Source organism: Diadema antillarum, unplaced genomic scaffold (assembly GCF_040938485.1).
Source record: "Diadema antillarum isolate AM-2024a unplaced genomic scaffold, OU_Dant_1.0 scf00000152, whole genome shotgun sequence".
Lineage (NCBI taxonomy): Eukaryota > Metazoa > Echinodermata > Echinoidea > Diadematoida > Diadematidae > Diadema > Diadema antillarum.
In genome coordinates, this window is record NW_027271041.1 from 666,081 (window position 1) to 688,599 (window position 22,519).

At 39.1% G+C, this 22,519-nt stretch overlaps 1 protein-coding gene across 1 annotated transcript; it reads right to left on the reverse strand.

Annotated features, from left to right (window-relative positions):
* Nucleotides 1-142: 142 nt before the first annotated feature.
* LOC139721939 (muskelin-like) lies at nt 143-19,842 on the reverse strand. The gene is made up of 18 exons (XM_071633263.1): nt 19,733-19,842; nt 17,236-17,305; nt 15,813-15,955; nt 14,930-15,018; nt 13,474-13,583; nt 12,453-12,590; nt 11,118-11,310; nt 10,524-10,636; nt 7,423-7,536; nt 6,847-7,004; nt 6,251-6,446; nt 5,479-5,611; nt 4,629-4,696; nt 3,784-3,860; nt 2,669-2,858; nt 2,186-2,350; nt 1,840-1,950; nt 143-1,435 (listed from the first exon to the last, which is right to left on the reverse strand). Exons 1-18 carry the CDS (start codon nt 19,840-19,842, stop codon nt 143-145), a joined length of 3,471 nt encoding a protein of 1,156 aa, XP_071489364.1.
* Between the last annotated feature and the right edge of the window lie 2,677 nt (nt 19,843-22,519).

A 22,519-nucleotide genomic window follows, 5' to 3' on the forward strand; every position in this document is an offset into this window, starting at 1 on the left:
TTATGAATACCCTCGCTCAACTTAGGCAATATCATACCAACAGAGTATCAGTATGCATGACTAAGACTTCCAAATACGTGACGAGAAAGAAAGTACAATATCAGAGAGTCCGTGAAAGCATGTTCCTGCTGAATGTGGGTCTCTAGATCATCTTATCCTGCCACGGCACTAAACCCGTCTCGCTGCAAAAATACATGCTCAGGTATTCCCTTTGTTGCTTCCCCGCGACAGTGTCAATGTTCCCTCGTCCTACCGCTTGGTCAACATCGTCCATGTGCACTTCATCCCTCCATGCCCCCGGAACAACGATGTGAGTGTCATCCTCTGTATCCATCTTGCCACGGTCCAGAGCAGGGTACCTCATTCTGATGAGGTTGTGCAGGCAAATGGAAGCTGTGACCACGGTCTTCACCACCTTAGGCGTTTGAAGCATTGTCTTTGACAAGCATTGCCAACGAGACGCTAGGATGCCAAATGCATTCTCCACAATTCGTCGGCCACGGGAGAGCCGGTAGTTGAAGACTTTTTGTCGATGAGTGAGATTAGACCGCCTGTAGGGCTTCATAAGTGTTGGCCTCATGGGAAAAGCATCATCCGCCAGTACGAAATAAGGCATTGGCCTGTCGTCGTTGGGCAGTGGTGACGCAGCTGGGAAACCGATTGTGTTGTCTTCTATGCAGTCTTTTAACTCAGAATTGTTGAAAATCTGAGCATCGGACTGGTGACCTAGTCCCCCCACATCGCACCAGAGGAACTTATAATCACCATCAACCAGCGCCATGAGAATGATGCTGAAGAAGCCTTTATAATTGTGGTAAAGGCTCCCGGAGTTCGCCGGCTTTTTGATTGCTATATGCTTCCCGTCTAAAGCTCCTACGGCATGGGGAATGTTCCACTTTCTCTCAAACTGGTCTGCGACTTCAAGCCAGCCCTCAGGAGTGAGAGGACAAGACAACACCTCTTCCTTGTATTCATCAGCGATAGCATCGCATACCTTCGGGATGAAGTGGCATATTGTTTCCGATGCCGTACGGAAGTCATACGCTATGGATGTGTAAGTATCACCAGTGGCAAGGTATCGGAGAGTCACGGCTAGCTTGAGACCTGCAGGGATAGCACTTCTAAATCTAGTGTTCTTTTTCTGGATCCTGGGGGTCACGCGCTGAAGAATCTCGTCAAACATGTCTGGTGTCACACGCAGGTACCTCTTAAAAGAACGTACGTCTTCGACTCTAAGTTCTTGCATGAGTGTCTCATACTGGCCATACTGAAGTCTCCTTTCTACTGTCAACCATGGTTTTACCCACCATCTGTGACGTCTCCTTCTCCTTCCCTTGAGGGCCAGGACAAGTGCTAGCTGAGCATCTCTCTCAGCTTGCATCTGAAGCAGTAACGCAAGTTGAATTCCGACTGGTGCGATCTCCATGACGGCTAGCTGTCAAATGAGGAAAATTCAAAGTCAGCGCCAAATTTATACCTTTCCATTTCCTGGTATTGTCCGCAGTCTGTCCGCATGTCTAACTTATGTTGTCCGGAAGGCATCCTGATTGTCCGCGTTCATTCCTAGTGTAATCCTAGATGTTTCCGCGCTGCCCGGCTACGATTAGCATATTCCGAGGTATTTCGCGCTCTTCCGGAGTGATTCCTAGGACTGTCCGCGGACAGTCCGCGGACAGTCCTAGGAATGTCCCAGGACAAGCCGATTCACAAAGTTATTCCGCGTCTGTCGCGGACAGGATGCCGAAATGACAAAATTTGCTTCCGCAACCCTTCCGGGGCTTGTCCGCGCCCAAGTGGACGTCCGCCCTAAACGCAAGCATGATGGTAATGAATACTAACCTGCGTTCTATTGGCATAAAAAGGGGGCGTGTCTTCTGTACACTGTCCCATGAGAAGATGCTCTGGTACCTCCAGACCAGGGCTGAACAGTCTGGAGGCAAGGAGCTGAAACTGAGAGGAGAAGTGAACAAAAAAATAAACAAACAAACAAACACGTAATAGCACATCAGAAAGTCATCAGTCATAAATCTGCACATGAGCCTTGTCACCTACCACATTTCTCAATAGCGGTTTATCAGGAACTGATTCTTCTACATGATGCATTTCCAAACAGTTGTAATCCAGAGTTAGTACTGAAATAATGTTTGTACAAAATGGCACACAACTATTTCTTTTCAACACTCACCTCTTTGGTTTCCTCTGCATTTTCATGGTTGACCATCTGTGCCAGGTCACCTTGGAGATAAGATAGCGCCATCATCGGGTTGGACATGGCAGTCTCCTGGAAGCGATGACGACGTATCAGGTACTTGCATCGCCGTAGCAACTCCTCCTTGGTTGGCCGACAAAGCTGCATTTCATATGAAAGTCACAATGGCAAAGGTTACAGTTTAGGGAGATCACCATCTGTCAACACCCTTTCAAGAAAGTGATGATATTGTCTCTGAAATGTTCATCAACGCATCAAGATCACATGTTGTAAGTTTCATTTGTCTGCGGATCACTTCCTACATCATTTCAAATGCTAGCATATGTGACACTCACCTTATTAAACGCATGACAGTATTTCTTCATTCACATCAACAATCAATACAAATATAGACAGAAGTAGTTGTTGAATTTGCCGAGGATGTAATAGAGGCCACGATGCCATCAAAATCTTCCATACCTCGAGTGACCAGAAGTCGTCCAAGCGAGGGCGCTGCCTGTTGTGATTGCCGGGATTCCCCCCAAAGAGGTAGTGTCTCTTGTGGAGGTGGTCATAGACCAGCTGGTGGGCGTAGCGGGGACAGGGCTCCACATGTTGCTGCTGCTTCCAGTACTGTTGGTCATTGTTTTCGTTCTTGTAGACACAGGACCTTTTGGTGCACGACAGAGAAGTGTGTTCCCAAATACAATTGAATGCTGCAAATTGGTACATCTACGTATGTGAATGGAGTACAACTACATACATAATAAGTACATTTGCCCTTGAGTGGAATTTGATTAACTTTTTCACTCTTAGTGGGAAAATATAATCCATAAGAAACCTGAGATGCCAACATAGATTTTTATGATTTGCTAGTGTGCTTGTCATAATTGGGGTAAGAGCTACAAGTACAATCACAAACAAGGCATCGAAGTAATACAATTTATCGCGGCAGACAGGCAGAGCTTCTGCACAAACAGACTGTTAACTTGGCAACTATGTCACTCTGTTTTTGAAACTACACATACCCACGAGCCTGAGACAACCTAGAGCCAGTGCTGGGCGAGTGAAAAAATTAGGGCACTTGCCTGTCATCACATATAACATTTGTACGAGTAAGTGTAGGCACATGAATTTTTTGAAATTGAAATTGAAATTGATCAGGTTTATTGCCATCCCAAAAACACACAGACGGGTGAAATGTCCGCAGACTTATAATTCCCGTTTACAAAACAAATTATACATAAATACGTGAAGTTACCTTATTCAATGTACAATGCAAAGAATATTATTATCACTAAACAAAGATTAAAATAGTAAAACAATTGTTACCAAAAACCTACGAACAAATAAAACAGACACCCCAACAACCTCATACATTATATATTGCACTGTATAATACACTTCATACGCATATATCTCCATCTATTTTTCCTTTGTTTATATTTCATATCAAAATCAGCCTCTTCTTTTAGTCAAATCCAAGGGGAATGGATAACATTCGGCGATTTACGTGAATTTCAAATAACACAGATTAATCCACAAAGGTTTGAATGAGTCTTCTTTCTCTGCCGTACTTAGTATGGTCTACATACCATCTCCCCTGCTTGATGTAATAGACCCAGAAAGAGTTCTTCATTGCATCCTCCTTGTCTTTGTCTTTGCTTAAACCCTGCAACAAAACACACAGTTACTCTCTTATAGGTCAGCTCACCTCTCTCTTATCTCATATAAGAAGGTTGACCTCTCTGCTGAGTCAAGGCTCGAGGGCAATCCAACCTGCGTCCTACAATATTTGGCTTACTTGTTTGTCAAGACTGCTTGAACTCAAGTCATTTTGCTTTGATTCAAAGTTATTTGACTTACAGGAGGTTGACTGTTTCACAAGAAAACATCATCAGCTCTCTGACTGATGCACAAAAATGCCTTTCAGTGCAGTCAAAAAGATCATGCATGATTGTAAGCAGGAATGAAGATCAAAATCATTTAATCAAGATCCAAACAGGAATGTTCATTTCATGGACGCTTGTTGGCTCTATGCGACTGTATTACATTATTGCTTATAGTTGCTTTGATGGCACCATGTCCTTATCAAGACATTGGAAAGACAGCAGACATCGCTTCAGACATACACTGGTATTGTTAAGAGTAACTAGGATAAACAAATAAAAGCAGATACTACACCTGGGTGATAATTATAATGTAGGAGAAACAACAACTTCACATCTCATTACAACAACAACAAAAAACAAAACAAAACAAAACACAAGAACTAACATACAAGTGATCAGTTTGTGAACAGACATATGCTGGAGACAGTATTACAAAATATAGCATCAGTTCTTATATCCATCAAAACTCAATAACCCAAATATTTAGTATAAAATATTTAAGCAAAATGATGCTGATTATCAAGGAATGGCACTTCCTAAATACTTACTGAAAGAACATGGATTTCATTGAGATCTGGATCTATTGTTGCCCTCTGAGTGAACCCAGCCACAGGAACTGTACAACAGAGCACATATAATATCCAATTCAGTGACAAAAGGCAAAATGTAACAGGGTACTCAACAGCAATAATATGACAGCCACATGAGAGAGAGCAGGCTGTTTAAAGAGTTTTGTCAAACTTTCACATAAATCAAGAATCGCTTTGGTTGGGATCACAAAGTAAGAAGAAGGTATCTATCATTATTTCAGCATTCATTTCAGGCAGCATTCCAGTTTTCTTTCCACTGCATAGCAGTGACCATGGCATTAATTCCCCTTGTAACTGCCATGCATTTGATACAAAAAGAGTTGTAGTTGCTTTTTCCATTTTCCAAACTTCCTGTTGGTGCAATGCAATCATTCCCAATTCAATGAAGAAAATCTAGGTATACATGTTATTGTTATATTCTCTCTGTTTAAGTCCTTTAAAGCTATTCTATTTGCAGTATGCCATAAACTTTTTTCACTTGTAAGAATTATCTCCCTATCCCTTCCCCAAGAGATGGCTCTTAGTCATAACATGACGTTTGGGTATTTCCACTATAAAAGGGTACTTCTTTAGGGTATTTTTTACTGTGGAAATACCCATTTGCACCAAATATGCCTATATTGGACTGCAGATGAGCACATGGGCACAGCAAGGGGGAATAAAAAACAGAAACGTGTTGACTTTGTCCTAAAAATAGACTTAAAATAGTGAAAACGATGATGGTTGTCATCATTGACTTCTATAAAGCTAGTTATCACTTTGCTATGTGGTACTACGCTTAATTTTCAACAAACACTAAACCACTCACCTCCACTTGGTTGGCCAGTGTTCCCGCCCTTTGAGATGATGGTAATTTCATCGGTGTCTACATTGTACGTGAAGAAATCACTTAGGTACTCCTTGCCCCTCTGACCAGCAAATATAAACAGTTTCCTCGACTCCTGTTCCGGTGGGCAAAATTGGGTACACAGATTACTTTGTATCTAGGTACTCAAGAGAACATCTTCACAATTATGATCAAGGTGACATCTGATCCATGATGGAAATATTACAGTAGTGTGGTGATACAGCAGGACACATTTATTCAAATTAATGAATTCATTTGGGTTGATGTACTGCAATTTGCCAATCAGTTGGAATTTGGATACATTTATATCTTAACACTATCAAATTTGCGTGCCATAATCTGTTTACTGTAAAGGCTACTATTATTACATACAGATATTTTTGCAAATGAGGTCATAGACATTTTCGCAAGATGTCGTTTTCGCAATTTCACACCAAGGCTATCATAAGTGCACTAATGCCTGTCTATGAATATCAGGTGACAATACTTTTGTGTGTTCATTCACAGCCCAACAGTGATTCGCGAAATACGCAAAAACAACGGCTTTTACAGTATTTTGAAGACACACTTGACACACTACAGGTGCATATTTGGAATCTACATATTCACATTCACATGTCTTCAAGTAGATTGCAAAATTAAGCGCAGTATCACATGACTTCATGAACCACTGAACATACTACAGCCACTGTAATCAATACATTATGTCAAAGACTGAGGGAGTTAAACTCACTGGATGGAAGAGCATGGAGTGGCCGGTCCTAGACTTGATGTCCCTGAGAGGACGCTTCAGCCCCTCTTGTGCATGCAGGTGGTGGAGCCGCGCACTGCAGTCTGGTCTCTTTAGCTGCCACGTGTTGGTCGGGATGTGGTACACGTACAGTCCGCTGAATGAGCCCTCACTGGGGCGCTCTTCAGCTGACGCAGAACTGTGTGATCAAAACAATTGTGAATCAACATTTTGGGCAAGTATCCCAGCTACCCATACAATGTCATAGCAATACTTGATTCATTATCAGCATAGTGCTGTCACAAACTAACAAAGTTATGACTTATTCAGTAAATAGAGACAAATTCCCTTCCTCTATAAAGCAATTGCATACATTTACATTTGCATGTTGTCATTTCTCCTGTGCAGCGTAAACAAAAACATACTTTGCATATTAAACTTTATTTAACAATGAGTATATTCATGCAAATAGTAGACTGCCCCAATGCTTCAAAATGTAGATGGAGGCATCTTATCTCTCCATCAGGTTTGTCCAGAACTTGTAGCTTCTTTCCACTAAGCCTGGCATTTGATTTAAATTCTCTTGACTTTTTCTTCACCTGGTCAGCACCCTGCCTCCAAAGACATAAATGGTGGACTTGTCCGAATCCATGCACATCTGATGGTCAAAGATCAACCTCGGGCCACCCTCTGACCCTGTGTCCTCACAGATGAGTGTCCACTTCCCAGTTGCAATATCGTATACGTAGAAGTCACTCTAGTGATGTAAGAACAAGGATCGCAGCACACATCAAGATTATGGTGACGACCTTGGAAAAAGCCCCCTTCTCTGTTCAGATTAGAATAACTTCTATGAATAACAGAAACCTCTGTCCCTCAGTGAGATACCTGTACTTCATTCCCCATCCCCACTTTCAAGGAGTATGGCTATTGTGGAAATTGACAGCATTCACCAAGAATATGTGTTGCATTTCTAAACTTCATGAATGCCCAAAATGTAACGGATCATTTCACACTTGTGACCGTCTTCTCCATTTAATTTGACTTAGGTGAATGACGAACAACTAATGGCTCACCAGAATTTAATAACTGCCTGTATCTAAATGGTTTACAGGCATATAAATATTTATTCACATATAAAAATTAATACACAAGACCTGAAATGGTTCACCCACCTTCAGCGGTGTTGTATTGCGCATGGATTGGTCCATATACCTCCCAAGGATGAAGATCTGACGCCGGAATGGATCGAGGCACATTTTGTGACATGACCTGGCTGACGGGCCTCCCTAGAGAGAAGAACAAGCAACATTATTGTTGAAGGATGATTGGACAGTAACTAACTTTGCAATTACATGCTTAGTACATATATATTCTATAGGTTCACATCCATAATAAGGAATAACTTGAGAAAGCATGCATTCCATTGCAAGACAACTCAAATTGTTTAAAAAAAAAAAAAATTAGTCTTTATCCAGGAACTCTACACATGCAACTTTTTTTATTATAGTGATTTTTTTTTCTTTTTTTTTTTGACAAGAATAATTTTTGTAATGAATATATACACATTGATTTGAAGGAGTAGTGAATCATAAACACATTAGTTAACCCTAAAAAGGCCGGGGGGTTTGAATCAACCCCCCCTTGACGTTTTTCGTGACTACTCCGCCGCGCGAAATTTTTTGACCGCGCCGTTCGCTGACTTTTTACTTTCAAGTCTCGCGCATCTTTTGACACCATTTTTGCGAAAATCATGCATACTGTTACAACGCTGCATAACATTTTATACATGCCTGTCAGACCGAAAATGGCTCAAAAACGTGATTTTGTGTATAAAGTCTATGCAAATGGAGTTTTCTCTTCTTATTCATAAAGATATGATTATTTTCACTTTTATAGGCTGAAACTAATCAATGTTAGCATAATTATGCTTGATATAGGTTCTGTCATAAATTTTGCGAAAAAAATGATAAAACAAAAGGTCAAAAAACAAGGAAATACATAAGAAATTCATAAAACAATACAATACATAAGAAATTGATTTTGATACCAAATTTTTTTTTCAAGTACATTGTTAGGAATGCTACACAGAATGTTTTCACCAAAAATTAGGATTCTAGGAGCTTTAATTTCTGATTTAGAGCAAAATGTATGATTTCATGCATATATTAGCATAATTAATTATCATGACAAAAATTTCCATTTCTTTTTGTATAGCTTGGTAGATTACGCTGCAGGTAATGCACGTGCCAAATTTCATGGCGATTGCGCAATCGACGGCCGAGATCTCGCGGGGGGGGGGGGGGGGGAGGGGGTTTGAATCAACCCCTCCCCGGCCACAGAAGACCCAAAAAAGCCCGGCCTGGTTAGGGTTAAGGGATGCCAACTTTGTAAATGGCATTGCAGTCTTCTATGGCTAATAAGGTGTATTTTCGGTGGCTAAGACAGTATACCTCTCCAGTAATAGGCACGTGTAGTAGAAATTAAAGGAAAAACTAGATATATCGCTACGGCGACTGATATGCCTCCGCCATAATGCATGGCTCTCCTAATAGGTCTATAGTACAATGTCTTGACAATGTGTTATGACAGTTTCAAACAATTGGCAAAATATTAAAATGACAGGTTTGACACAAATGTGCTGAATGTTCACTTTCCTAGAACTAGGTTCAATTGGATGAATGATTAAAATGTCAGAGTGCAGGTATTTGGGGAACTGATGACTTTTACTTGACTTTTGACCCTTTTATAAGTTTATGCATTGAGTAATTTTTCAAGGTATTGAGAAAAAGTATAATTTCAGTATCAAATGGGAAAATAGCATTATCTAAACCTGGCCTTTGACCTTTGACCTCACAGTTCCAAAAAGAATCACTGTTAGGTTGAACATGCATAAATATGTAAGTTTCATGATGATACCTTGAGTTACTTTTGAGATATGGAGGAAAAAGTGCAATTCAGCACTTTCACTTGACCTTTGACCTTTTGACCTTTGACCTTTTGGCAAGAAACTTCCAGCAGAATATATATTGGGTAATACATGTATACATCAAATATATTGGGTAATACATGTATACATCAAGTTCAAAAAAAAAACCTTCATTCATTGCATAAATATAAGGAAAGTAGTGATATTTTGAGGAGTTGACCTTGACCTTTGACCCATGACCTTTGACCCATGACCCCAACTTCCCTAGATAATCACTGCCCATCGGTACAAGCATATATACTAAGTTCCATGAAGATACCTTGAACCATTTGCGAGATATGGAGAAAAACATGAAACTTCAATTTTTTTCACAAAATAACCTGTGACCTTTGACCCTGTGACCCTAAAATCCACACAAAGTATTATCTCCCAAGGATATACCCTCATACCAAGTTTGATGTAAAACCACCACACGGTTCTTGAGATATCGACAAAAACAAAACGGGACGGACGGACGGACGGACGGACGGACGGACGACCCGAAAACATAATGCCTCCGGCCACTTCGTTGCGGAGACATAAAAATTACTTTCCATTAACTTTCCAGACTTTGGAAACTCAGCTGCAAGTGTGTTTAGATTGTGAAATATTTATGGCGAGTTTGTACATATTTGAAAATCATGCACCATGTGAAATGGCACTAGAGAAACCATGAACTACACTTTACTTGGGGCAAAAATAAAAACAAACCAAAACAACACAACAGAAGTAAATACTGCCCAAAGGTATGGTAACACTAGGTATCCCTGGTATTTTTTGTAACAGAATATTGTAAACTGTTCATTCATTCATTCATTCATTCATTCATTTATTCATTCATTCATTTCCATATCAAAACATGACATTTACAAAAATCAAAACACAATTGCCTTGGTACTATTCATACATTTTGAATGGAGGGGTCATAGAAAGCACACAAGAGGCTTGTTGGAAATGATCCCCTACAAACCATTATGTACATTTCAACTGAACAATTATCAGACAAATTCAATTGACAAAACAAAGGTAGAAGACACAATGAAAACAGAAGAAAAGAGGCAGAGTCGGACACAATGCATACTTATACTTATGCAAGCACATTTCATCAAAAATATATTTTTATAAAGCCTTTTAAATTGACTTAAAGTCTTACTACTCTTGATTGATGGAAGAAGGGTATTCCAACTGTGATTCTCCAAAGCTGACATTCTGAAAGCATCAAAACTGTATCTCTTAGAAAGTGAGCCTTGAGGCACTAAATCTACTCCTAAACAGCTGGCAATGTTTCCCCAAGTGTCTCACTCTTACCTCTTGCTCTGTGTTTCTAGACAGACATGTCCATTCGTCGTTCTGAACGCTGTACACCCAGAAGTCAGCTAGGTCTGTGGTGCCATCCCAGCCACCAAACATGTAGATCATTTCTGGAAAACAAGAGCAAAGAAATATCAACTAAAAGCACTACACTGGTACAGACATTTGCTTTGCCCCAAATTCCACACATTGCATACAATAGTTACACCTTTTTGTTTTAAGTGTTCCAGGACCTGTATTCATTGCAGCAGAACAGAAATCTATCCAAATTATAACACACAGTTTTGATAAATATCCACATTTACTATATGCCATATATTTAGCAAGTCTAAATTTTCATGCGTCGAGACCTCACGACGATTTTGCAAGTGTTTAATTTGCAATCATGGAGTACAGTACTGAACGCAGAAATGTTTTTGTGCATGTCACATTCATATTGGGGATCAGAGCCAATATTTTCTTGTGTCTTTAAATTCGCAAATAGCACCTGACTCGCAAAATTCATGAAAATGAAATCCTTGTGAAATATGCGGCATATACAGTATTTTGTTCTCCAAACCCTTATTTTGTATTAAAAGAGGTAATGCTTACCAGTATTGATGTCCATACACATCTGGTGACCGCCCCTCATGCCAGGCCTAGTCTCATCTTCAGCCATTGTTAGAGGCGAGATTAGTCTCCACAGAGGTTTGTAGTCCTGATTGGAGATGTAGAAGCAGAAGAGGCCATCTCGTAGCGCTGTGTCCATGATGAGTTCGCAGCCTTCAAAATCTCCCTGTCTTACCTGTGGAAAAATGTCAAGAACAGACACACTACTATACATGACAACATATTATCACTATTTGACGAGTGTCTGCATGACACACTAGAATCTATCATTAAACATCTCACGGCTTCCCCTTTTTTTTGGATTCAAAAAGGAACAAGATACTTACCTGAATAAGGGTACTCAAGAGTAAAGTTACTTTAGGGCTTGTACTTTGTAAGCAATGACATGAAGAAACTAATAATAATAAGGTCTTATTTACCCAGGGTAGCCTCTTCAGTGTTGCCACTGTTCTACCAGAGGGCCCTGCTATTATTATTACCCTAGCGTTGCCAGGTACCCATTTATACACCTGGGTCGAGAGGGACACAGTGGGTTAAAACATCTTGTCCAAGGACGTAAGCACTGGGCGGGATTCAAACTCGGGTCCTCCGATCGGGAGTCTTATCCACTATGCCACAGGGGCATTTAATCGATGTGACCCTTTTTTATGGAATTACTCATATGACAACATATCATCACTATCTGAAGTGTGTGGGCATGACACACAAGAATTTGCCTTTTCAATGAACATCTCACGGTTCCACACAACTGCAAAACTTCACGTATATTTGGCACTTTAATACATCACAGATATACTACCACACACACATAATTTACTTTGTTTTAGCCAATGCATCCAAGTCATTACACATTATCATTTGAAGGATAGACAGTAATTAAGAGGCCACATCTCCATGTCACTTTGCAAATCATCCAGGACTACTTGTCTATAGGCAATTTGCTGCCGAAAATGAAAACTTATCATGCACAGTAGTATATGTAATACAAGTTATGCAGCATTTATGTTTGTTAATTCATTCTTCTTTTTTTTCGGAGAAAGAAGTATGTGATACATTCTTTATCTTTTATCCTCAGCCCAGTCAGAGCACAAAATAGGGAAAGAGTATGAATTTAAACTACGAGAATTTTTACATTTTTACAAATTCAGCGAAAAGTGTATTGTATGTCACTCAACATAATTACAATCATAAGCCAATATAGACAATCAACGCATCAATATTCCCCCAAGTCGCAAAAGGCAGCAACTAAAAAAGGACGGAAAAAGATGACCAAAAAAATAATAACAATAATAAAAATAAAAAATGAGCAAGGTTTACCAGTTTGGAGTGAAGTTCTGTTAGGAGAGGATGTTCCAAGTTGACCTTTGCCCTCTTCTGCAGGCTCTCAAAGGCTTCGTGGTAGTTGTTTTGGCGGAAGTGCTTTAGGCACAGTCTGATGGCCTGGCTCTCACGGTGCTGTAGGAGGAGCAAAGATTCATACAGAGACTGGTTACACTACAAGGAATGGTCCATTTTAATGTGATCTTAACCCAACTCTGCATAAATATGAGCATTTGTCTGAATGTACATGTAAAAAGCAAAATGACTCCAATCCAGGCACTACTATTACAAGACGGTGGGTAAGTGCCAAGGAGCCATCGGTGGCCAGCTCTAAGATTTGGCAAATGGCTTTGAAGTGAATCTGTTGATTAAAGCTAACCACAATCAGCATTGTGACTTGATAAATAAATTATATATTTTCTTGAAGTTGTTTGCATTATATTCTGTGTAATATCATGAAAAACAGCCATACAGAGCACCTAATAACAAATTTCAGGGATTACTAGTAGTAAATAGTATGCCGCCCCCCACCCCCCCCCCCCCCCACACACACACAAAAAAAAAAAAAAAAAAAAAAAACAAGCAATAAAATGAACAATAAAAGCATATGCTGCCATCCAGCATATAAATTCTGGGCCTGTGTTTACTCTAACACTTACTTGCCAGAAACAGACATCGAGTATCTTTACTTCATATGTTTTTACCATGACCAACTAAATCATTTGAATGGTCTCTACCTTTGTATTACATATTCCCCGAAGAACTTATGCCTTCCATTAATGAAATGTCAAGGTAAACAATATTTTCCTGACTTTTAATTGGGCTACCTTTTTTTTTTTCACTTGGGTCTCATAATGTGAATTATTCTTCATGTTCACAAGTTTGCAATGTGTAACGGACACATAATTTCCAGAATCTTATTAACACAGCCAGGGCATTAGCGTATATACATGGCTGTGGTTAGGATGCAGTTCCATTGTGGCCTCAAGCACACAGGTGACGAGTGCTAGGTGCATACCTGATTGTAGCTGAGGAGGCAAGGTTGCACAATATCTGGATCATCAATTCCAGTCAGCTCCACATACCATATACTACAGCTGAAGCCAGGCCCCCAGGACTGCAGAGGCACTGTGTGGAAATAGTCAAGAAGAAAACATTTTAAGATTAAGTTCTTTCATTAACACTTGACCTTGTTAGATCCCAAATGATAATTTCTTACAGTGGTTTGTGCTGTGAGGTAAGGAGAATATGTCATCTCATTTCGCTTGTTTTATTTGTTGATACTTTGGTTTGTTTTCAAGAGATATTCCTACACCATCTTTGAAGGCTGATAATAAACAAAAGCTTACATTTACCAGCTGCCAAAACAGAAGAGTGATAGTAGCTTTGTTTCCAACCTTATTCACACAATCTTGTAAACTGACTGCAGGGAAATTTATATTCAAAGGGAACCCAAACCCAAAGAGCAATGTGGATTGAGTGAAAGCAGCAACATTAGTAGAACACATTAAAAGTGAAAATTTTAGAAAAATTAGACAATTGATGCAAAAGTTATGAATTTTTGAAGTCTTAGTGCTGGAATCGCTGGATGAGGCAACTACTAGAGGTCATGACGTATGAGTGGACAATATAAAGAAAATAAAAAGAAAATTCCACATAAATTGATTTTTCATGAAAATTACACATTCCATCAACTTGATACTGACATATGTTAAGGGTAGCAATTATTCCCCCTGCTTTCTGAAAGTGGTTAGTCAAGAGCTCTTTCATAATGCTAGAAAAGTGAATTTTTGTGGAATTTTCTCTTTATCTTCTTCATGTTGTTGTCCACTCATACGTCACAACCTCTAGTAGTCTCCTCATCCTGTCCAGCGGTTCCAACACCAAAACTTTAAAAATGCATAACTTTTGCATCGATTGTCTGATTTTCTCAAACTTTCACTGATGTGTTCTACTAATATTGCTGCTTTCACTCAGCCCACATTGCTCTTTGGGTTTGGGTTCCCTTTAATGGCTGAAAGTAGCTAGTCTAGCATGCACTCAATATTTGATAGGAGAGAGACACAAATAGACCACTTCCCAACCTTCCCTATCAACTTTCTACAAAATTAACAAAACGTAGTACTGAACTGCAATGGCAAACATAATCTACTAAAACTATATTTAATTACAAATGCAAGTACACACACACGCGCACACACACACACACACACACACACACACACACACACACACACACACACAAACTTCTTCGCAGCCAGTAAAAATATGTCATGATTTTTTTGTTCACTTCTATGGGTCTGTTTTGTTGGTTGTTTTTTTTTGGGGGTTTGTTTTTTGTCGTTTTGTTTTGTTTTGTTTTTGCTTTTATTTTTTTTTGCTAAGCTCATTCTTTGCCACCCTGAGAAGTGTACTCAGATTACTGAAAACGATTTTACAAACTTCATAGGTGTCACACCTATGACTGGACTTACCAATCTTGATATACCGGCAAGGCACAGGGTTTCCATTCACAACATACTTCACTGAAAATGTCTCCTTTGCACTATCATTCTTCAAGCCACTGTTTGTAAATACAACAGCATAAAAAACATATGTTTAGTAAATGGAGCCTACCATAAGCTTGGAATATCGTGCAGTGTGCAAGTTCCTGTGCAATGAAGTAAAGAAATCCAAAACAGATTTAATGCCTAGATTGAAAATATTGTGGAAATGCTGAGCACCTGCAATTCAACAGATAATAGTACATTTCATGTCAATGAAGCTAAATACTCTATGCACAGTATAGAGCACATTTCTTTATATTAGTTACAACTGAGAATAGAATGAGAAAACATTGATGACATGAAATCTCAAATGGTTGGCTCATACATGCACTAAGCACAGTGGATTCTCATTGAAAAGATCACCTACATACACCGTATATAAATATGACAAATAATTTTCTTTTGCAAAAGTTCAAAGCTTTATATCTCATTTCTCAGGACCCTAAAGCAACAAATTTTCTATATGAAAAAGTGACTTCACTGTCCATGAAAGGACTGCAAATAAATATGAATACAAGCAAATACATCTTGTTATTCACAGATAAAAGTTTACGTCACTGTGAAGTTCACCAATCCTTAATATGATATACCATCATTGCAAACAGAATTTTCCAGGAAGGCAAAGGCAGTACAAAAGTGATTTCTTCTTCTTGTCAAAATTTACATTTGGGCAAGGGCATCATGCTTGAATAATTAAATATCCATTCTTATTAACTGCTTATCAATGAGTTTTAGTTGCCTTTGTCAAGCATGCTGGTGTGTTTGTAGCACCCACAATGTCAATCCTGCAGAATTAACAAGCATGTTGTACCTGGAAACCAGTTCGACCATGTGCTCCACTGTCAGCCCTCCATAGATGACGAACTTCCTCAGGTTACAAACATTTGACTTCTCATACTTTCCGAAGGTGATACTGTCCACAAGGGAGCACTTCTCAAGTCGTAGAATGATAAACTGCGAAGGATTGAATATTACATACAAGCATCAGTGAAGATCAGTCACTAGTTTATAACAAAAAGGACATTAAACAAAACTATGTATTACCAGGGCCCCGTTTTATCAAAAGATAAAATCTATTTTAAATTTCCCTACCACATAGGCTGCCATAGACTTACAGCTGAAATCAGCCATATAATCAATTTAAACTCTTCATAAAACAGGGCCCTGGTATATTGATGCAGCACAAAATGCAGAAAAGACTGTGGTAAAAGATTGTTTTATTAGAACCTACAGAGTTCAAAACATGAAGGTGAACCCCATCATGAGACACTTGGGACAGCAAGACTTTTCTTCTTATAATGAAATTTCTTACAAATGGATGCCCATAGGTTGCTACATACAAACATACTTGTAGAGCTACTGATGGTCACTGAAAATTTAGCCCTAAAAGTGTACTTGTATGTGAGAGAGCTCGCACGTTTGTATGTTAGTTTGTGTCATATACAGAGTATTTGAAAAAAGTAAATTTGTAAATATGTAATGTGTCAGGGTTCGAAATTGGCGATGGTCCACTGGTCATTGGCCACCCGAAATCACGTCGGGACTAGCTAAAAATCGTAAAACTCTGAAGTTACTAGTCCATCTGGCTAGCCAAAATATTGCTTCAGTGTCAAAATTGATTCTAAGTAGTCCGCCTGGCTAGTTAAAAAAAAAAGTTAAGCGCGACCCCTGCGTGTATTTGCAAACTCCAAGTGAGATCCTTCATTGGTCTGCAAATATTCACATTGTGTAGAGAAAGACGGGGGGGGGGGGGGGGGGGGGGGAGGGGGAGAGAGAATGTTCAACTTGTTTCCTGTTTCAATACCAAGCTTTCTATGAATACAATCATCCACTGGGGGACAGCAAAACCACTTACAATGTATCTCAGGCAAAGAATCAATCATACCCTCTCCTACAACCATTTAAAAAAAAAAAACTAAATAACACACTGTATTACCACATGCAATAAGCATAAAACTTTTATACAACACAAAGTGAGTCTTACTTCTCACATTTGTGTGTGATGAGGCACATCTTGCACTACTGTAGGTTTGTGTGTGTGTCGTGTAGCTACAAGATATGCATTGGTTGTGAGTCCTTGACGGAGTGTGCACAATGTATTGGGACTTTAAGCATGTTCCCCTGTTCTTTTAATCTTGTGGTAACAAACAAAGCAAGAAAGGGAAATACAAGTACTGACAGTTTTATCATATCATACAAAAACTTGTACATACAATGACTACATACAGTTGTACCTGAGTTGTACAGTTATTATCAGATGACCATCTGGAAGACTGAGAACTTGGCTTGTCCACCAGAATGTTTCTGCAAACAAAAAGAACATTAAAAAAAGGATATCTACAACATATCATGTCAGTAGACCGTGCGGAATTCCTCACCTTGTAATTTCATTTCCATGTCGACGAACATGAAGGTATCATGAAGGTGCCATGAACAATACACTTTCAGTTGCAGGCCTAGCTACACTATACAGGGTACCATTAAATCACCTGGGATGGAGCCGAGACAGTCATTTGGTTTCTAAGACATGAACAACTGTATAACAGTGTAGATCTAATTGATGAGGTTCAGACAGTCTCAAGTCTAGTACACGGCCAGCGCCACATTTTCAAAAAAGTGTGGAGGCCCACTTCCGGGTTTCATGAGCTAACAGGCAAAAAACAACAACAACAACAACAACAAAAAAGGTCTTCAGCACATCTTTCTCATTCCACTTCCGGGTTTCTTCAGCTGATAAGCAAAAAAAAGAGGAAGAAGAAGAAAAAAAAAAAAACCTTACCGCGTTCAAAGGTTTCATCCTAATTTTGCCACTTCCGGGGTAAAAAAAAAAAAAAAAGTGGGGGGACCAATGTGGTGACCCTATGTCAGGGCTCCACACTATCGTTTATTTTTGGTGGCCCAAAGGCAAACATCCGACCTTTTTTGGTGGCCCAATCAGGCCACCAAATTCTTCATTTCTGAAATTTTGGTGGCCCAACGTGTGTTTTTGGTGGCCCCGGGCCACCGTTAGTGTTGAGCCCTGCCTATGTATTCCTATGTATGGGTGCAAAAAAAAAAAGTGCCCCTCACCCTTTTTCTCTGAATTTTACAGATTCCATGACAACAAGATTCAACCGCTCCTCAGTTACCGTACCGAAGACGCTAAGCATCGTTGTGGCTAAGGAAAAACGCTGTATATATGCTTGATACCATGGTAGTTAATGACACTCTTTGGTATCATTAAGTTTTCCATTAACTTTCACACTCAATTATACGCTCAGAATACGAATTTGTAATCAACTCTGTGATTAAGTCCTCTCAGAGGTGTACGCACATTGATACGCGAAACTTCCGCAAGGCCAAGGGCATAATAAAGACTTTCCCGCCAAAATGTTTGTTGTCATGGTAGTTAATAAACCCCCTACTTAATTAAGCTCTCAGAATATACCGATTCGCTAATTTGTGCTAATCAAACGCTAATTAAGCCCTCAGAATATGGCCCCTAGCGTCAATTACCGTATGGTCGCCACTTGTGTGTAATTTTTATGCACGTCCGGGCTGGCGAACTAATATCGGCACTGAATTAGTTCGCCGCCAATAGCCTGCCACATATTATTAGCGTGTGTGTAATACATATTGTACGCTTCAATGAAGGAGGCATTGTCGGTCACCGCGTTTGAAAATCTCCCTTAATCTGCCACCTGAAATCCATTCTAAATCAAAAACATCCTCGCATTAAAAATGGTTTTATCACCTGTTACATACATTTTGTATGGTAAAATATACTTTGATTACAATTATTTGTGTTTTTACGGAGGAAAAAGAGGTGAATTACGAATGTATTTTGAGAGTGATGAAAATCCGTCGCCAAACCTGATCTCCGATCGCGGCGCGCGTTACTACATGCGATGTGAATGTCTGGCGACCTTACCGCAGTGGCGACCATACCGTAATTGACGTTAGTGTTTTTTGTTTTTTACTCAGTGAGTCAGATATGGTCTATTTACTTTATTTTCAACATTTTTGATGGCCATAAGAAATTGTTATTTGTAGTGACAACTTATAATAAATTTATATGCAAGGGAATGATGGGGTGCATGGTGTGTATTTTTACATTCATGATTTGATTACACTGACATGACTGAAGTCTAGATTCTAATCTAGATATAATCTGTCAGTGTTAGAAATCTAACATTAGTCTATTGAACTCTCAGTTAGATCTGCCGTGACTATACACAGCCCAGTCGCTGAAATAGCACGGCGTCTGGCTGGTCGGGCTAGATCTGCCGCTGCATTCGCGTTGCTGCGCACACTGTGACCGTCACTTGACACACACACAGACACACACACACGGTCACGGCGATCTGGTCCTGGATTTTCTAGATTTCTGCTCAGCTGTTAAAGCTTTTTTTTTTTTATTGAGCTGATGCTCTACCACTACCAGTACATCTATATCTTGTCACGATAATGTAGGGTTCGCAACAACACCGATTATCAGCACAACCATGACATGATGTAGAAAATCTACGTGACGGCACAATTTAATAGACAGTGTTAGATAGAGGAGCGGGGCAGAGAGCAGAGAGGAGCCACTAGTACTACCCAAGTACAGCACACCGATATCAGTATGTGGGGACACATAATTTCAAATATCTTTCTTATGACGTCGCCAAAAAGGAATGAAGTTTCGTATCGAAATACAAATATGTGTAATTCCTGCGCAATAAGTGTAGAAATCAACCGAATACTCACTCTGGAGAATAATTCGCCGTACAACTCGAATAACTATGTATCGAATACGTAAGTTTGTGGGGCGTGTTCCGGTCTTCTTCAGAACAACACGCAAACCCAACTTCCGCCATCTTGTCTTTCCCGCTTGTATGTGTGATGTGATTGGTGTATCGCGGATCGCACGTTACGGTTCAATGAGCAGCAGATAGATGACTCCCCGAGTACGAAAAAAAAAAAAAAAAAAAGTCCCCTGCATGCCACAAAATGTTGTCGGGGGAAACTGCGAATATATGATTGTACATGTATTGCGTGGAAGAAGTATACAGTTTAGTTGTACATGTAGCCTATTATATTGTGCATTTTGTAAGATTTGTAAGATTTTATTGATTCTATCGACCCCCTCTCGGGTTATGAGAGTAGGACCCTACAAACATATTTACAATAATATACATGAATACAAAAATATAAGTGATTATGTGCACTAGCAGTCTGTACATGTAATGTAAGATGTATTACTGTGAGTGTGACAGAATAATCATAAAGAAAGATCTGCACCAATACTACTTGAATTTGGTGAACTTGGTGGCCAGACTCACCTCCAGTTTATGAACAGGCATATGTTTTAATGACAGAATGTAATTTTGGATGACACAGAAATTATCAGTAAGATATTACTGTCCCAATAATCAACTTTGCGAAAAGATTGAGGACATTAATTCTGGAGTAGCTCAAAAACAAAACAAAACATTGCATTTAATTGTGCAAGTCAAACGAGATCAGCAGAATTTGAAGTAGAATTCGATATGACTTAGAGACAAGTACCTGATACCCAAGAAGAATAGTATAATGAATTTAAGGCCATTAAAATAGCAAGACACCCTGCTGGAGCAATAGGTTTTAATTCTCACAAGACTTCACAACCTTTTTCATATACTACATGTACATGTAGTGTAATGGCAAGCTCTGTATTTAGATGAGCATTATAAAGACATTCCCAGTAACAAAAATGAATGCATCTGGTCTGTAGGCCCTATAGGGATGTGTCATGAGACAATGATCTTTAAACAAACATATATCTTATGCCAAATCATAACCCCCCCCCCCCCAAAAAAAAAAAAAAAAAAAAAAAATCAAAAAAAAATCAAAAAAAAAATCAAAAAAAAAACCAAAAAAAAAATTAAGTTATTAAACAGTTTGTGACTTTCAAACAAAATTTAAGAATAACAGTATGATATCATGCAACAAACTGAAATACAAAACAGTGATACATTGCAGATTGATAAATCTGATCATTCTTTGCCTCAATTGTTACTGGAGGTACAGAGCCTTACTTTTCATCACCTTATTTTCACTCTTGGGGTAAGGTTTTCTCTTATTTTGTAAAAGATAGAGTGACAAAGAGCGAATAAAGAAATCGAGAGGAGTGATGCCTATTAGGTGTCAACATGTTAATTAACCCTCACAGCACAGGCTTACCCAATTTTTTACTTGATATTTTCTTAATTGAACGTTATCCTTTTTTTTTTCAGCAACTGTATTATCCATCAAAGTTATCTAGTCATCACATTCCTGTCAAATATAAGATGCATGCACTCTATTACTCTCCACCTTTCTGTATAAATATTTATACATACCCGGTACCTATAGATGAAAACAAAAAATGTTTTATCCACACCGGTAAAAGCTGATATTCAAGTTTTGTTTTTTTTTCTTCACCAACATTGTTTAAAATCATGAGACGATACAGTTTGCTCACTTTGATCCTCGGCATTTATTCAGTACCATATATGTACATAAAATGTACCATATCTGACTTTTTTGTTTAGTATGCTTTACTCAGTGCAATACAGTTTTCCGATAACAAATTTTAATGGCTGGCAAGAACATCTTCAGGTACATACCTTCTTTGCTGGTCAAAGCACTCACAATGTGGAGATTGAACTGCTTTTCATCTTATGCTTGCTTTGTATTTCAACACTGGTTAATGACGACCTGACTGAACATGAAATCTAATCCTACATTGCACTATCATTCTCAGCAAGCAATGATTAGTCCAATCTTTCAGTATTTTTGCATCGAATAACATTCCTCAACAGCATAAATTCATTTTATGTTTTCATCATCAGGGCTGCCAATTCACATATAAAAAAAATGTGAGGTTTCAAAGAGCTATCAGACAGATACTTGTGTGTTGATTATTGTATCATCATGAATGATTTATGCAAATTAAAGAGGCTTTGAAGGGATAGTATAGTTCTGGTTGAGATGGGGGATTCAGATTTTTCACTTTTTGCGAGATAATAAGATCCCGATGGAATCCCATTTTCTTTGCTCACTTTTCCACTAATAATTTATATTCTTTCTGGTCAGTTTATTCTGTCTTTATTTGTTACAAACTCAAAAAGCTGCATCACTTCGGTGATCCCTCGCATTTATCCCCAAGTTGAATTATCCTTCGGGTTTATGCCAGGTTCAAGTGTGTGCGTGTGTGTTACACACAAACACACTGCTATAGCTTCTGACCACCCGAGCATTGAGAATTAAGGGTTTCTGGGACGAACACTGTACTAGGGCTTTCTATAGCTCAGTCGGTAGAGCACCGGTCTAGCAATCCGGAGGTCTCGGGTTCGAATCCCGATGGAATCCCATTTTCTTTGCTCACTTTTCCACTAATAATAAGAAACCACTTACGAAATATTAAAGAGCATACAATTCTAAAAGGAATTGAAAGTATATTTGATGGAAATCGGTTTTGAAATGGCAGGGATATCCTAAAACAAAGTAAAACAAAGTGGTCCTAATAAAAGG

What these genes read in the sequence shown, in the direction of transcription:
- LOC139721939 (XM_071633263.1), bottom strand. Translation starts at nt 19,842, where the DNA reads ATGGCGGAAGTTGGGTTTGCGTGTTGTTCTGAAGAAGACCGGAACACG. An exon ending in ACTCCATGCTCTTCCATCCA is followed by an intron (nt 5,612 to 6,250) that starts GTGAGTTTAACT and finishes CCACCGGAACAG; the next exon opens with GAGTCGAGGAAACTGTTTAT. An exon ending in ATGAAATCCATGTTCTTTCA is followed by an intron (nt 3,861 to 4,628) that starts GTAAGTATTTAG and finishes GTTTTGTTGCAG; the next exon opens with GGTTTAAGCAAAGACAAAGA.